Raw genomic sequence first — 16110 nt, 5'->3', positions numbered from 1 at the left:
CCTCATATTATCAGCGCTATGATTTTTTAAAGTTTTGTATTTTTGAAATTACTTTGCGTATGACGTCTCAAGTTCTCTCCTCGAGTTCTGCTGATTAGTCAGTTGACTTACCGTAAACTGGAAATATATCACAACTATCATTGGTTGATTCGGCAGAACTAGTGACGTCATATATATATATACTTGAATAATTTATATAGCGCCATTTTTGTAAAAATCACCTCAAGGGTGCTGTACAATTAATAAATATCCCAGCACGTCTTGCAGCTACAGAGCGCATGGACGGTTGGGATTCTAGTTCCTCATTTTCAATTAAGATCAATTAAAAATTATAATAGATATGAGCTAGAAAACAGGACGTCTTGCAGCTACAGAGCGCATAGACAGTTAGAAATTTAGCCCCCATTTACAAATTTTGAAAATTGACAAATAAATTTAGTGTATTAATGATTTTAAAAAATAATAATAATATGAATAATAAAAATGAGTAAAATCGATTGGAATTCAAGACCACATTTACAAAATTTAGGTATTTTAAAGTCGATATATGAAAGCTAGATAACCAATCATCGTGCAGCTACAAAGCGCATGGACGAGTGGAATTCTAGCAAAGTTAAAATGATATGCCATGCAATGTGGTTTGTTTTTGTTATTATTTTCATACATTTTCAAGAAACTTCGCCGAACAATTGATGCCCTAATTTTTACTGCACGCAAGAATACATTTTTTATACCCGATTTCCCGTATGGCTGAACTTCCTCATTTACAATTAAACTTATTTTAAAATCAGATTTGAAATAACTGCGGCATTTAAAAAGTAATTAATACCTTTGAATCATCTACTCACATCAATTCAACATCAGTTAATAAATATGATCGAGTTGTAAAGTTGTTACGATCCATAGAGATGCCAAAAAATAAATGTATTAATTTTCTAACAGTATAAAGGAATGTAGTTTGCTGAGCGTACTTAACATTATATTCATCAGTTCCCAGTGGAATGTTCCGGGTTGTATATCGGAATGTACAAGTTATCCTGTTAGACCGCACGTGATATTATAATATTACAAAATACATAACAATGATGCCAAATATTCCCAATTATCGATGAATTGGGGTCACAGTCTCCAGAATACAATGGTCGTTGATGCATAGGTGAAAATAAAATAGTTTCACTTATATTTTTCAGAAGAAAGCTTGGTGTTTAAGTTTACTGAGATTCACCGGTAGCACAGGGAATAATATGGTCTATAGTCAGTAAAATATAGCTAAATTAGAATGACATTTGTCGGCAAAAGTGAAGACATAACTTTGTAGTAACGTCTAAGGAGTGATTTATATTGACACACGAAAAATTATTCGTATCTGGCATGTTAATTTTTTTTTTAATACAATGCTCGACATATAAATCAACATAAAAATATAAAATCAGTTTTGAAACTAAAAAAAATAATTAAAATAAACCTAGTTCTTAACGACATTCTTACAAGGTTACATCATTTTGCAAAAACGTTAGAGATGGGACAAATTGATAAAATAAAAAAATAATTCATTTGATGTTGGTTCATGAAAAAAAGTATTTATGTCTTATTTTTTAGTAAATAATTGTCTTAAACACACTATAATAGGCTTGTTTTTGCGTTTTTATATCAATTTTCGGAAACAGAGTTTCATGTTTGCACGAAAAAAACTGATAAAATCGATTTGATCGGTACATGATCAGTGATCAGTAATTTCCATCACTAGTGACATTAGTTTGGTAGCTGTCATTTTAATCAAGCTATATTTTAAGGACTGTAGAGACATTTATCATCGTTCGGTTTGAAAAAGGCCAAACATAGAGATGCGCCAGGTAAAGAAGAGGCCGTGAAACTAGTTTTCTTCTTGAAATGATTTAACCGACACCCTGAAACCAGATATTTTCAGTGATACTGCAATACCGCGTAAGCATCGATAGATTTTTTCGGCAGGGGAATTTATTTTTTAAATCCCTGGGAGTATATGTCACGGAAAATGGCAGGCAAAGAACTGGGAGCGTGGCTAGGAATAGCAGGCGTCGCATTCAACGGTATGAAGGCTGTCTGGAGTTTGGATATTTACTCAGTGAAAACAAAACGGCGCCTATATAGATCCCAACACAAAGACAACTTAAACAAATACAAACTAATACCACTTCCCGCCAAAGGGATTTTGAGTATTTTGCTATTAAAATCTATAACCGACTTCCACTGTCCATTAAAAAAATTAGTAATGAGAAAATGGTCAAAAAGGCTGCAAAAAAAATGGATACTGGAGCTGGGTAGAAGTAAAATGGATTGTTTCATTCGCTCAAACAAATATTTAATCACCTGCTCCACAAAAATATAATTTATGTTATGTTTTTGTTCTTTCATTGTGCATTTTGTAATATAAATAATATAGGTACACATAAATTAAATAAATATATACATAAATTAATATGTAGTGTTTAAAACAGTCTGAACATTTTATTTCTCTGTATATTTAGTCTTTGTATTTTCTCACATGTAAAAAAAAGAAAAAAAGTATATTGTTAAGTATCCTCGGTACGGGTAACCCCCAGTGAGGTCACGTTATTTTTATTATTAATTATTGTTTATAATGTGAAATAAATTAAAATGTATTTTTTTGAAATAACGCTTGCAATAACACCCATTCTCCTCTTAGAGAGGCTTAACCACGCTTGCCTAAGTAGGCGAGCGTGGTTACGTAAAGTTACAAGGCATTAAATTCTCGATGTTCTGGACGTTTACCGCCGACTGTTCATCGGCAGTTCATGTCGGAATCGGGACGCGAACCCGACTTGGGACGAAGCGCAAGAGCTGGCCAGCAGACAGAGATACCTGGAGGATCTTCATGGACATAATTGTTTATAAACTGTATTATACAGGGTGTTCTTTAAGCCCTGCCACATCTGAAACCACAATGATCAGTATGGGCAAGAAGACATATTAGCATATTTAAAAAAATATTTAGAACAAAGAAAATTTAAAAAAATAAAATATTAAAAAAACAAATGGTTGCTTACTTCTGCAGGGGAGAAGTGAGGGGAGTGCGGCCCAGTATCAGATTCCCCCCTCCCCCTCCTCATTTCTCCCCTACTTCGTTCTAAAAAAATATTTTAATGTGCCAATATGTCTTCTTGGTCATACTGATCATCTTGGTTTCGGATGTGACGGAGTTTAATGAACACCTGTATAAGCATTTTTTAATTGTAAAAGCCCTCTGGGCGTTATAATTGAAGACTAGTGGCTCTGAGGCCCTATTAATTAATTTATTGCAGTATCACTGACGATATACTGATTAGCATTGGTCATAGATACTAATGAAGATTCCTGGTCGTCTGATAGGCAACCCCGACAGGAAATTCCTCCGAACAAGGCAACGGGACACCACATCGGTCAACAATTCCCCAGAATATCACAGGAATTTTCTTGTTAAAGCATAAAGAAATATTTTTTTTAATTGGCGATATTACACGCCTTACCGATGAAACAGAAAATCAACGTTTCGTAGGACATTGGGAACATTTGGCATCACCGACAACTAGAGGACACTCACACACGCACGCACACACACGACACTATACAAAACGAAGACACTCGAGGAGGCGGGATCAGAAGTGGTGCGAGGGGAGGGGTGTGCGGCGGAGGAGGCGGGCCGCGGCGGAGGGGAGGGGGCTGTACGCCCCGCCCAGCCCCACTAGAGACATGTTCTCGTGGCTGAAGCCCATGTTGTGCAAGCTGTGGCGACCTGTTGTTGATCGTGGTACGCGCCGCGACAAGGAAGGCCATTCGAGGGGAAAATGCAACACATTAAACACAGTCTGCATGCTATGCGGCCTGTTCGGCACACTACAAACTAGTTTAAACTCGGTTGGCACTGTAGTTTATTTAATTTTCACATATATAAGCCTCTTTTAAAACATAGCAATGAACATAATTATATAAATAAATAAAAAAACAATAATATAAATCAATATGCATATAACAAATAAAGCACTTTATATTTTTACAATACATTAATATTAATTAGTACACAAGTTTTGGATATTCAAAATCACCCATCATGAGGGTTGCTATTCTGAATCTTCTTGCGGGGGGGGAATTTTCATTTTTTGCGTGCGATTACACTTCGCATCATATATGGCCACACTGATGAATTAACGTCAAATAAATAAGAACACGTGAAACCAAGCATGATGATTTTCATTACCCAAAACACTTAATTATGTTGAATTGACCAAACTGTATTAGTTTTTTTTCCATTTTTAAACAGTTTTATAATGTTGAACTATGAAATGTTAATTATAAAACTGTGATCATCGGTGTGGCTATATATGAAGCAAAGTGTAGTCGCATGCAAAAATAAAAATCCACAAATTAACCACTCTCAACCCCCGCAAGAAGATTTCGAATAGCACCCCAGGTGTAAATATAAACTAAGAGAGTTAATATTTATTTATTCTTTTACAATTTTTGTATTTATAATTATTAATATTATACTACCTATCTAGGGGAACCTGTGCTAAGGAGGACTGTTCAGAGTTCAAAATTTAATTGACTTACATATTTTTTAATACCCGAAACATGAGTTCTAATTAAAATTAAACCCATGCGTGGCGTAAAAATATAAATAGTTTTATTTATTATATATTTGAAATGTTATTTTACAAAGTAAATACTTAAATAATAAATAGTATAAATCAAGATCATTGCATACCGAATTACCATTCCTTTAGATACAGTCTAAAATAGTTAAAAACATATAATTATTTTTTATAAAATTAGGATTGAATAAATGAGTTTCTAGTGCTGCGATTTGGCATTAACCAATTCTCATGCCACGTCAAGGCTAATACGCAGTTGACATATTAGAGATGCCATGGAAGTATGCACTAAGCGATGGTTACAACAAATACTTCCACGGCATCTCTACATGATTACTAAGTATCGGCCTTGTATGGCAGCACGATTGCCATATGCAGAAAAAAGGCGAGATTCCTCGCCCGTTGCATTTTTCAAGTTTTCTGCAGCATCTTTAGAATCGGTTCATACTAGTACTGCTTCGCATTATTCAACCTAACACTGCCATACCTCTGTTTCACAAGTCCGCCATCCAGCCGGCGTAGTGGGCCACCTGTTTGGGTGTGACACCTATCGGCGCATTAGGCCGTCTGTTTGGCACACTCATCCGCATCACACATACAATCAAACTTGGTTATAACGCTAAGGAAATAGTGAGATCTCGGATGTAATGAGGGAACATCAGTTGACATTTTATTTTATAGATGTTTCCTCAATAGTAATGAGTGTGCTACCGCATATAGTCACCTATTCGCACATGTGACAGATACTTAATGTATTAAGAGTTTTTTTTACAATTCATATATCGTGGGTATACTGGCAAAAAACGTTAACTCGAAACTATGCGGATTTGACTTAATGATGTAGTTTTGTAAAGTTTTTAACGCTCTACAAACTGGCAAAATACACTTAGTCATATTAAATTTCATATATCTGTAATTTAAAAAAAAAAATTAAGGTTAAGCCGTATACCCGGTATTTTATTCAGGCTAAAAGCTTTAAATAACTTAATATAAAATTAAGAAACGGAAAAATTCAAAACATGTTCTTAAATGAGCACTTGACATCTTACTATATTTAAACAAGATGTAAAAGAGTAAAATTGGAACAAAACTTAAATGCAGGGATCTGAGAGTTAGAGCTTTTTGCCAGTATACCCACTATATAATGAATTGTATGTACAGTAAAACCTCGTTTTTACGTTTTCCCGCTTTTTATGCTGAAATGTTAAGGTCCTATATTTTCCAAACATTCTTATTTAAATATCCCCCAATTAACGTTTTTCATAACGCCAGTTTTACGTTGAAATTTATTCAAAACTCATTCGATCTGTCAAAAGACGCCGAGCTGTGCTTCGCCGCGTTTGCCCAAAATAGTGAATAAAATCAAGGTAATTAAAAAAATGTGTAAATTGTTGTCTCAAACTAAGTTCAAAGTCTAATTTTGATGTTTTACTAAATTGTGAAATTACGATGCAGAAAGTTTAAAAATTTGGTAATAGAAATATTATTTGAAATTATAAACATAATTTGGAAAGAAGATTGTTTAAACAGTTATCATAGAAGTGTGAAACAGTTTTGCCGCGACGTAAATGACAGTTGAAATTCTGTGGTGCCATACTAAAAAAAGTGATACCATTTAAATAAAATTTCCCAATATTTAGGGAAAAAATCATTGTACGCATTTTATGCAAATTCAAAATTTTATTTTCGTGTTTTTAAGGTTAAGTACCTACATAAAATTATTAAAACTTTTTTTTTGCTCCCTTGAAAAACGTAAAACAGGGGTTTTACTGTATATTTATTCGTTTACTTAGTGACAAAAATCTATGGCCATTGTATAAAAATCTCTGGTGTGACGAGTAATGCTCACAACGACCAAATTCAGTTGGTCCCATCTTCTTTGTGATAACCAAGTTCGACTGTATAGTAATGGTTAGAAAGTCATACCTTTATTCTGCGAGTCTGCCATCCGACCAGCGAATCAGGTCACCTGTTCAGCGATACGAATCTCGCATCATACTGTAGTGTAGTGGTCATGAAACCAAATCTTTTTCCTGCAAAGTCGCCTCCTAGACTGCTCGCTTACCTGCGCAACACCACTCTGCTGAGTTTGATAGCCATACCTCTGTTTGGCAATCTGGCCATACAGCCGGCCGCCTACTCGTCGCACAACTCGGGCAAGGTAATGTTTAAGCAGCCATACCTCTGTTCTGCGAGGCCGCCATCCAGCCGGCGTAGTAGGCCGCCTTCTTTTTCCCGTGCTCCTCCGCGATGCGTACGGCGAGGGGTTCGCTTCCCCCATCCGGAATGACGTTGTTCAGGGCACTAATGGCCTCCTGGGCCTCTTCGCGTTTGTCATATCTGGAAACGCAAAAAAAAAATCACGTGAGTTATAATTATTTACAATGCGAATCTTGATGGGTGTAGAAAACAAGGAAGACCTATAAAGACATGTTGTGTGTGCATTCATAATTTAAATAATACTCAGAGTCCCGATACAGACATCTACTGAAGAAATATTCCACAAATCACATCTTATGACACCAAAGCAATTATACGCTAAAACAATACTCACTTACAGTTTCAAAAACTACTCTTATTCAAATGAAAGACATAACCCCTACAATACATCACGAACAAATAATATAATCATTAGATCCTCAACACAAAGACAACTTAAACAAATACAAACTAATACCACTTTCGGACAAAGGGATTTTGAGTATTATTCAATTAAAATCTATAACCTACTTCCACTATCTACTAAAACAATTAGTAACGAGAAAATGTTCAAAAAGGCTATAAAAAATGGATAGTGGAGCTAGGTAGATGTAAAATGGATTGTCTCATTCGCCCAAACCAATATTGAATCAACTGCTCCAGCGTATGGCTTATGTTAGGTTTTTGTTCTTTCATTGTGCGTTTTGTAATATAAATAATATAGATGTACATAAATTAATTATAAACATAAATATGTAGTGTTTAAAACTGTCTGAACATTTCGTTAATTATCTCTGTTTATTAAGTTAGTCTTCTTTGTTTATTCTCAAATGTAAAAATATTTTTAAAAACATATATTGTTAAGTGTCCTCAGCACGGGTAACCCCAGTGAGGTCACATTATTTTTATTATTAATTATAGTTTGTAAGAGAAAAAATATGAATAAAAATAAATATGAGAAGATAAATGAATGTAAAGGAAGTAAGATCTGTATGCAATGACAGTGGTGGAGTGGCATTCTGTAATCTCTGCCTACAGTTGAGAATAGGTGCGATGGTTTGTTTTTATTTAATTTTCAAATTAATTTATTTTACCAAAATAACAAAATATTGAAGGCGTTATTGGGACAACATATCAAACCAAGAACCCATAAGCAATGATTATTATATTAGGTCGCGGGTTCTCACTGTCCTGGGTGGCCGTCGATGACAATCTTTCGGCTCTATTCGGCAGAACTGAGGGACGCAGGTCCACACCCTCACCTAGGAGTGGATGTGTAAAAAGAAGAAACTACAAAATTGTAGTTAGTTACGCGACACAACATACCTGACGAAGGCAACTCCCCGCGACATCCCCGAGAGCTTGTCCCTGAGGATGTGTTTCTGCACGATGCGGCCGTATTTCCCGAAGATGACCTCCAGCTGGTTGTCGGACACGTCGCGTGGCAGCCCAGTCACGTATAGGTTGGTCTCCTTGATGTCGTCGCCGGAGGGCCGAGCGTACGAGACCTGGAAACATTCAATCAATTTGTCATTATTATCGAGAATTTCGAACGATAAAAAGTAAGCAAAGGAAGGATTCTTCAGTTTACAAAAATAACACTTCAAATTTACACCTGATGATGGGTAATTCAGAATACCTGAAACTAGTTGTAATATACATATTAAACTCTTATGTGGTAAAAATTACAAAGTATTCAATTTGAAATAAATTCAAAATGTATTTCCACATAGTAAATGCTGAATCAATAAATAATATAAAAATAACACTACTATAGTCCTTAAAATATAGCTTGATTAAAACGACAGCTGCCAAACTAATGTCACTAGTGATGGGAAATTACTGATCACTGACCATGTACCGATCAAATCGATTTAATCAGTTTTTTTATGAAAACATGAAACTCTGTTTCCGAAAATTGATATATAAACGCAAAAACAAGCAATGACTATAATGATAGTGTGTTTAAGACAATTATTTACTAAAAAATAAGACATAAATACTTTTTTTCATGAACAACAAATGAATTTTTTTTTTTTGATCGATTTACATTGATCAATTTGTCCCATCTCTAACATTTTTGCAAAATGATGTAACCTTGTGAGAACGTATTTAATTATTGGGTTTATTTTAGTTTTAAAGTTGATTTTATATAATAAAAAATAGTACATACATCCAGTTAAAGTTTTTCACAAATATAATGAGAGAACATGTTACACAGTAAAGAGAAAAATAATATATTATATAAGATATGATAAAGAAAAAAAAGAGCTCTTAAGAAGGTTAAGGGATGAGGAAATAGAGTGGAGGAGTGGAGGAGAGGGATTTTCATAATATAGTTGACCAATTAAAAATTCTGATATTATAATAAAATAAACATAATTAGGAACATAAACTTACTACACACTGACAGATGTTTTATTTTACAGTGTTTCAAAAAGTTTTTTTTTTTTTGAAGTCACAAAAAACATATGTCAAGCATTGTATAAAAAAAATAAATTAACACGCCAGATACAAATGATTTTTCGTGTGTCAATATAAATCACTCCTTAGACGTCACTACAAAGTTATGTCGTCACTTTTGCTGACAAGTCAAGACTGATCAAGCTATATTTTAAGGACAATAAGTTAGGAGAAACGCACACCAGAGCCGCGATAACAATCAATATCTTTATTGGTACATATCGAGACGATATAAAGTAACATCAGCATTTATGAAGGAATCGTGTTATCAATTATGTTTCCCGAGAATTCACTCTCTCGGGAACAAATAAACTGATGACCAAAAAATAGATGTATTTGCTATAACTTTAACAAACTTCAAGAGCCAATCATTCTAAATTTAAAAAAATAATAATTGAGTTTCTTTTATTTTCATTTGTTTTTTATATATCTACATATTATTTTCATTTTAAATCGTATTTTTATAATTGTAAATTGTTTATAACCTTTGTACATGTAAAAGCCCTTTGGGCGTTAATAAAAAAATAAATAAAATGAGTATATTTGCATGAAAATTTAAAGTATCTTCGTCGGTAACCTGTAATTGAACATGTTTAGAAAAAATGTATTATGTACACACATTCTATTTTTCATACAGAAAATCCGAACTTTACTTTGTAGATAAAATTGAATATAAATTTTAATTTCCCATTGGCTTAGCAAGTCTGAATCTTTGTTAAATAAAATTAGGTGGACATTTTGTTAGTATTGCCAGGGTAGTCAAATTTTTTACCTGGTTTTCTATTAATAAACCTTAGTATAATATTAAACGATATTAATTTACCTAATTACTAATTGATTATGCAATGATTTTTTTTTACATTTGCCTAATAAAAATACTTTTTTTTTATTTTATAAACCAATAAAATATTTTTTGTAGTAAAATGGAACACAACACAAAATTATCTGTTTGTGTATATTGTTCACGGTCTAATTATGCGCGGTGCATGAAATCAGAGGCGTAAAATTGAAACAGAAGAATAAATATATCACCTTCAATCTCTTATTCTGTACTGCAAACCCATTGAGGGCCTGAATGGCGGCGAGAGCATCTTCCTCCCGTACATAATTTACGAAGCCGAAGCCGAAGCTATAACCAGTCTGTAACAAAAACAGCATTAAATTGTGACAGATATATTTGTATTTATGCATACATGCACCAATGTCCCGATTGTGTCGTATTGTTAACTCAAGACAAGATCTGGACTTTATTGGTTTAGGTTTACAACGCTTTAAACGAGCGCTAAATAAATAGTCCAGATCTTGTCTCCATGTCCCTTATGCTTGTCAATGCTTCTTTTCTTTTTTTTTTCAAATGTTTTTAACTATTCTTTTATTAACAATATTTTGAGTTTGTCCAAATTTTTGTAGACAAGGACTGGATTCAACTCCCTGGGGAGCTGTTTATATTAACATATTACAACAGAGATGAAGAACATTTAAGAGAAGGTAATATATAAGGTAATATATATATAAGGTAATATATAAGTCTAGGCATCTACAGGGCTTATGACCTGTCAATGGCTGGTTTAAGTGACCACTTTACACACTGTGTAACATTCACCATTCTGCCTATATTTGAACATCTATATTCCTTAAATTCTTTCATCTGTTGATGTTTGTGAAGTTAAAGAACTGAAACCTTTATTTATGCGGGTGAGATTTATGCGGGTGAGATGTTACCAGCCATTGACAGGTCATAAGCCCTGTAGATGCCTAGAATTCTATATTACCTTCTCTTAAATGTTCTTCATCTCTGTTGTAATATGTTAATATAAACAGCTCCCCAGGGAGTTGAATCCAGTCCTTGTCTACAAAAATTTGGATAAACTCAAAATATTGTTGATAAATTACCCGGTCCATGAAGAAGTATAGAAATTGAAAAAATAATATTTTCAGGCGTTGCCTAGTATGTAGGTGAAATAATTCAATTAGATGAATCTCACCCGCATAAATAAAGGTTTCAGCTCTTTAACTTCACAAACATCAACAGATGAAAGAATTGAAGGAATATAGATGTTCAAATATAGGCAGAATGGTGAATGTTACACAGTGTGTAAAGTGGCCACTTAAACCAGCCATTGACAGGTCATAAGCCCTGTAGATGCCTAGACTTCTATATTACCTACTCTTAAATATTCTTTTATTGTAATATTTAAACCATATATATTGTATACATGGACAATGTTCGTTAATAAATGAATAAATAAATAAACAGCTCCCCAGGGAGTTGAATCCAGTTCTTGTGTCTTATGCTGGACTCATTCGTCTTTAGAATCGTACGCGGCTTCCGTAATTCGACGAGTGACAGCATTCTTGAACCACCCATACGAATGCAGTCGATTGAAAACCAATCGACTTTATCTCGAGTGCCCCGAAGCACTCGACATTGACAATCGAATGCGACATCGTAACTTCAGCTGTCAAACGTCCTTCTTGTAAAAAGCTCGGCATTTATGTTGGAATGACAAGTAGGTATTTTTGTTGTATTTAAATTTAAATTTACAACACTGATCAATATTATAATAATGGCGTATCAACAAATATAACTGTACTTATTTTTAATCCATTATCAAATGAAGTTTTGCTAGAAACATGATTTCAAAATTATTTTATTACTCATCAATGTCGAAATACGTATTTGAGATATGTATTCCCTCGTAAGCACAAAAAAAAAATAAAAAAATAAAAGGTATAATGACCTTGAAATCCTTCATAAGGCGGCAGCTCTCGACGGCCCCGAAGCCGACGAAGAGCGAGTAGAGGTCCTTGTCGGTCATGTTCTGCGGCAGGTAGTTGACGATGAGGTTGGTCTTGGAGTTGTCCGCGCCGGAGCCCGCGCCCGAGTCGAGGCCCAGCTCCGCCATGTTGCCGCCGCTGCCGTAGAAGCCGGCGCCGCCGCCGGTGGAGGACATGAAGCCGTGGTACTTGCCGGAAGGGAGACTGCCGCGGCGGTTCAGGTACAGCCCGTGGGGCTACGTACGGAGACAAGCAATTGACGGGTTTATTAAATGAACCCTAATGATATGACAAATATTTAGTAATTAATTAAAAACTACTACTACCATCACGCCATTTCACCGTAGGTGTAGGCAGAGAGAATGGACCGCCACACACGTCTATCTATCCTGGCATATATAAGTAGCTTCTTCCACATTCATAAATCTTGTCATACATGCTCTTCGGTTCTGTCTGCTTTTGACATGACCAGACTTAAAATTTTGGTTTATCTGATCATGCCACGTCTTCCTTGGTCGTCCTCGTCTCACGTTACCATTCATTTTTGCCAAATATACTTGTTTTACCATTCTTTCGTCGTCCATTCGTTCTACGTGACCAAACCATCTCGGAGACCCTGACGGTAACATTAGATGAGGACGACCAAGGAAGACGTGGCGTGATCAGATAAACCAAAATCTTTAGTCAGGTCATGTCAAAAGCAGACAGAACCGAAGGGCATGTATGAATGTGTAAAAAGCTAGGAATATATGCCAGGATAGACGTGTGTGGCGGTTCATTCTATCTGCCTACCCCTACGGGGAAGTGGCGTGATGGTAGTAGTAGTAGTAGTAGCAGTTATCGGAGGCATGCAAAGTATTTAAATTGCAAAATTAGCAAATTCTTAGTCAAAGTAAACCATACATATGATTTGAAGGCGTATAAATCTGTTTAAAAAATATCTTTATACTATAAACAAAAGAAATTCAAAATTAAATTCCATAATGTAGATCGATTTTTGCTTCTCCTGAAAAAATAAACAGCGCATAGGGTTCTATACCTCTGACGTACAGATATGTTGTTGCATGTTGGTGTAGTGAGCGTCCTGACAAAGAGACGGGTACATCTCGAAACCCGTAGACATAAAAAGTTGGTAAAAACTTTTCTCTGGTACAACGCTTAATGCTTATAACGAGCAAATTCAGTGGGTCCCATCTTCCTCATAATAACCAAGTTCGACTGTACGTGAATTATTTTGTTTGCAGTCTTAGGGAATACGTTGGTTAAGGAGCATCATAATTTAAGTATAGTAAATGGATAATTACCGTGTTATAATCGTAAGCGGAAGAGGAGTATCTCGGATCCCAGCTACTACTGCAGATTGGCAAGCAATAGCACAAAACAAAACACCTTATTAGATACTTAATCTAATTCCTGGAAATATAAACACAATATTAGCAACACCACCCAGACTCGAGGCCCGGCCACTGGAAACAAAATGGCTGTCTTAAGAGTCCGCACATTTTTATATGCAAACATTCGCTCAATGTGTGCAAACCAATTGTTAGAATGTGATCTGTGTGTTGAATGAGGAATTTAAGTGCCTTTTTTATTTTTTTATTTGTTAATAGACTATTAAACTAAGCCAATTTTTTTTTTCATGTATTGATATATTCATGTGCTGGTGCACTATGATTTTTAAAGTTGAGTATTTCTGTAGCTCAATCATCTCTAAGTTCAGTCATATCACTCCACTACTTCGGGAACTACACTGGCTACGTTTTCCACAGAGGGTCGAATACAAACTCTGTTGGCTTATGTATAAGTCACTGCACAACTCGGCTCCGGAATATCTAAGGGAACTATGCATTCCAGATGAACTAGCTGACAGGCGTCTCACGCTTAGATCAGCTACGTCTACGGCGAGAGGAAAAGTTATTATACCTCTACGCAAACAGCGCACTAAATTTGGTGAACGCGCATTTGCGGTCGCAGGCCCTATGGCATGGAATGCTCTCCCAGCAGAGGTGCGAGGCTGTGAAAGTGAAGTGATGTTTCGGAAAAAACTTAAAACCCACTTGATCTCTAAATCATTTGAATAAATCCGTAGCACGTGACAACAAAATAAATTATTTTAATTAAATTACAAATTTAAAAGCTTCAATTAAATTAACTTAACAATAGAATCACCATGTAAAGCGCCCTTGAGGTATTTTATTACGAAAATGGCGCTATATAAGTTATCCATAATAAATAAATAAATAAATGTCCATACAATTTTTGATGCTGTACCATAAACATATTTAGGGGTAAACAAATTAATCTCCATTTTGAGTATTAAAAAAATCTAAAAACTAAGGAAAAAACATTATAGTATTTAAAGAACACATAAAAATTGATATATTTTAGAAAACAAATCTGCTTTAAAGTCTCCAAAAAATAGCAGATGTCCGAGGTATAAAATATCACTAACTTGTCTCACCTGAAAAATTGGGTTTTCGGAAATATCATAGTTCACCTCCCCCATACAGATATTCAGAAATTATATTTACGAACTTAAAAAATTTTGCACATTGCAATTAAAAATCACAAAACACGATTTCAATAATAAAAAGCTTACCATGAACATTGATTATTGGCGAAACAAACATCGATAGCAAAAATAACCAATTCGGACTGCTTTAAAATTGATAAACTCTTAACAGCTTTATTTGTTTAGAATGCATAAAATCTATTTTCAAATAAATGGCCGCAAATTATCGTAAATAAATCAGTTTGCTTGAGCAGTGATCACGAGTGAGTGAATTGCAAAATTAATTGGAAATGAATTAGTATTTACGAACCTATTTATAAAATTACCACAAAAATGCCGCTACGGTTGTCAATGTGTAAAATGCATCCATGTTTTGACGAAAGATGCCAAAATTTGAGACGCCTGAAGCGTGGAGATTACAAAATCAAGATTCCTTTTTTAGCGCAATAAACATTTAAATAATACATTTTGAGTTATTGGTTTTACAATGTTTACCATAAAGGCGCGTTCCGCGCTACAGTTACAAAAAGCCAGATTAGTATTTTGACAGGCGATGCCGTGAGGGGCTTCGCTCTTTTGGAACTTACCTTATGTGTTGATTACGATGGTAATAACCATCCATTTCGAAATGCAACCTTTCAATTGTAAATCCTTTTCCAGTGACGATATCATCAGCCGCATTGCTATTCAAAACGATTTTATGTCATTATCTGTCGACAATCCGTTCGTAGCGTGATTCGATAACCGCTTTTAGCAAACAGCCATTACATATTTTGTCCCCTTTTGCACATTGGTGGAAATGAAAATTAATGCTATTTTTCATGCGAATAGCGTGCTAACCAAAATAGCACATACAATGTTATGTTTAATGGGCGGCCTCCATGGAGTAATGAATAAGACGCTCGACTCACGCACGAAAGGTTCTGAGTTCGATTCCCGGTGAGAACACAAAAATTAAATGTGATTTTTCTTAAGCCTGAGTGTTCTGTACTGTGTAATTCACCTCTGTAATTGGACTTCTTAGCCAGTCGTGCTTCAACATAAGTACCCCGGATTTTTCACTATCTGCTTACAGGGGTGGTATTCTGAATTTTCTCTACCTCATAGGGAGTGGTTAATTTGGGAATATTTATTTTATTAATGCTACGATACTTTGCTTTATACAGTAGATAATAGCCACACTTATGATTTAACGACAAAGAAAAGTCAATTATAATCTGTTTTTTAAACGGAAAAAAACTAATACGGTTTGAGTAACGCTTAAAGGTTGCAATAATGTTCTGAATGAAAATCATATACGGTTTCATGTGTTGATATTTATTTGACGTTTAATCATCAGTGTGGCCAGATATAAAGCAAAGTGTAAACGCATGGAAAAAATAAAAATCCCCAAATGAACCACTCTATAGGGGGTAAAGAAAATTCAGATTACCACCCTAGGACTGGTATTCTCAACACATTTATAGCGCAGTATGGCACGTTTTTACGTACTAAATATGCTCCTGAAGTGATCACTCACGAAAATGGCGC

At 34.9% G+C, this 16110-nt stretch overlaps 1 protein-coding gene across 5 annotated transcripts in view; it reads right to left on the bottom strand.

The window, feature by feature from the left end:
• Window positions 1–15361, bottom strand: part of LOC148283481 (sex-lethal homolog) — a 33264-nt gene extending 17903 nt beyond the window's left edge. For 2 of the 5 annotated variants that reach the window (XM_088243779.1, XM_088243780.1), the window contains exons 1-6: window positions 15168–15361; window positions 13373–13421; window positions 12032–12304; window positions 10323–10430; window positions 8154–8335; window positions 6811–6968 (exon numbers count right to left, since the gene is read on the bottom strand). In XM_088243779.1, coding sequence (XP_088099905.1) covers window positions 6811–6968; window positions 8154–8335; window positions 10323–10430; window positions 12032–12304; window positions 13373–13421; window positions 15168–15202 — 805 coding nt within the window. In that variant the 5' untranslated portion in view covers window positions 15203–15361. Of the gene's footprint in view, window positions 1–6810; window positions 6969–8153; window positions 8336–10322; window positions 10431–12031; window positions 12305–13372; window positions 13482–14667; window positions 14780–14890; window positions 14920–15167 lie in introns of those variants that run through there. The other 3 variants (XM_088243781.1, XM_088243783.1, XM_088243782.1) reach the window with 3 other exon arrangements.
• Between the last annotated feature and the right edge of the window lie 749 nt (window positions 15362–16110).

Source organism: Micrasema longulum, unplaced genomic scaffold (assembly GCF_059751315.1).
Source record: "Micrasema longulum isolate JH-2025_06_02 unplaced genomic scaffold, ASM5975131v1 h1tg000229l, whole genome shotgun sequence".
Classification (NCBI taxonomy): domain Eukaryota; kingdom Metazoa; phylum Arthropoda; class Insecta; order Trichoptera; family Brachycentridae; genus Micrasema; species Micrasema longulum.
Note: the sequence above shows the minus strand (reverse complement) of the source record. Positions and strands in the feature narration are given on the sequence as shown.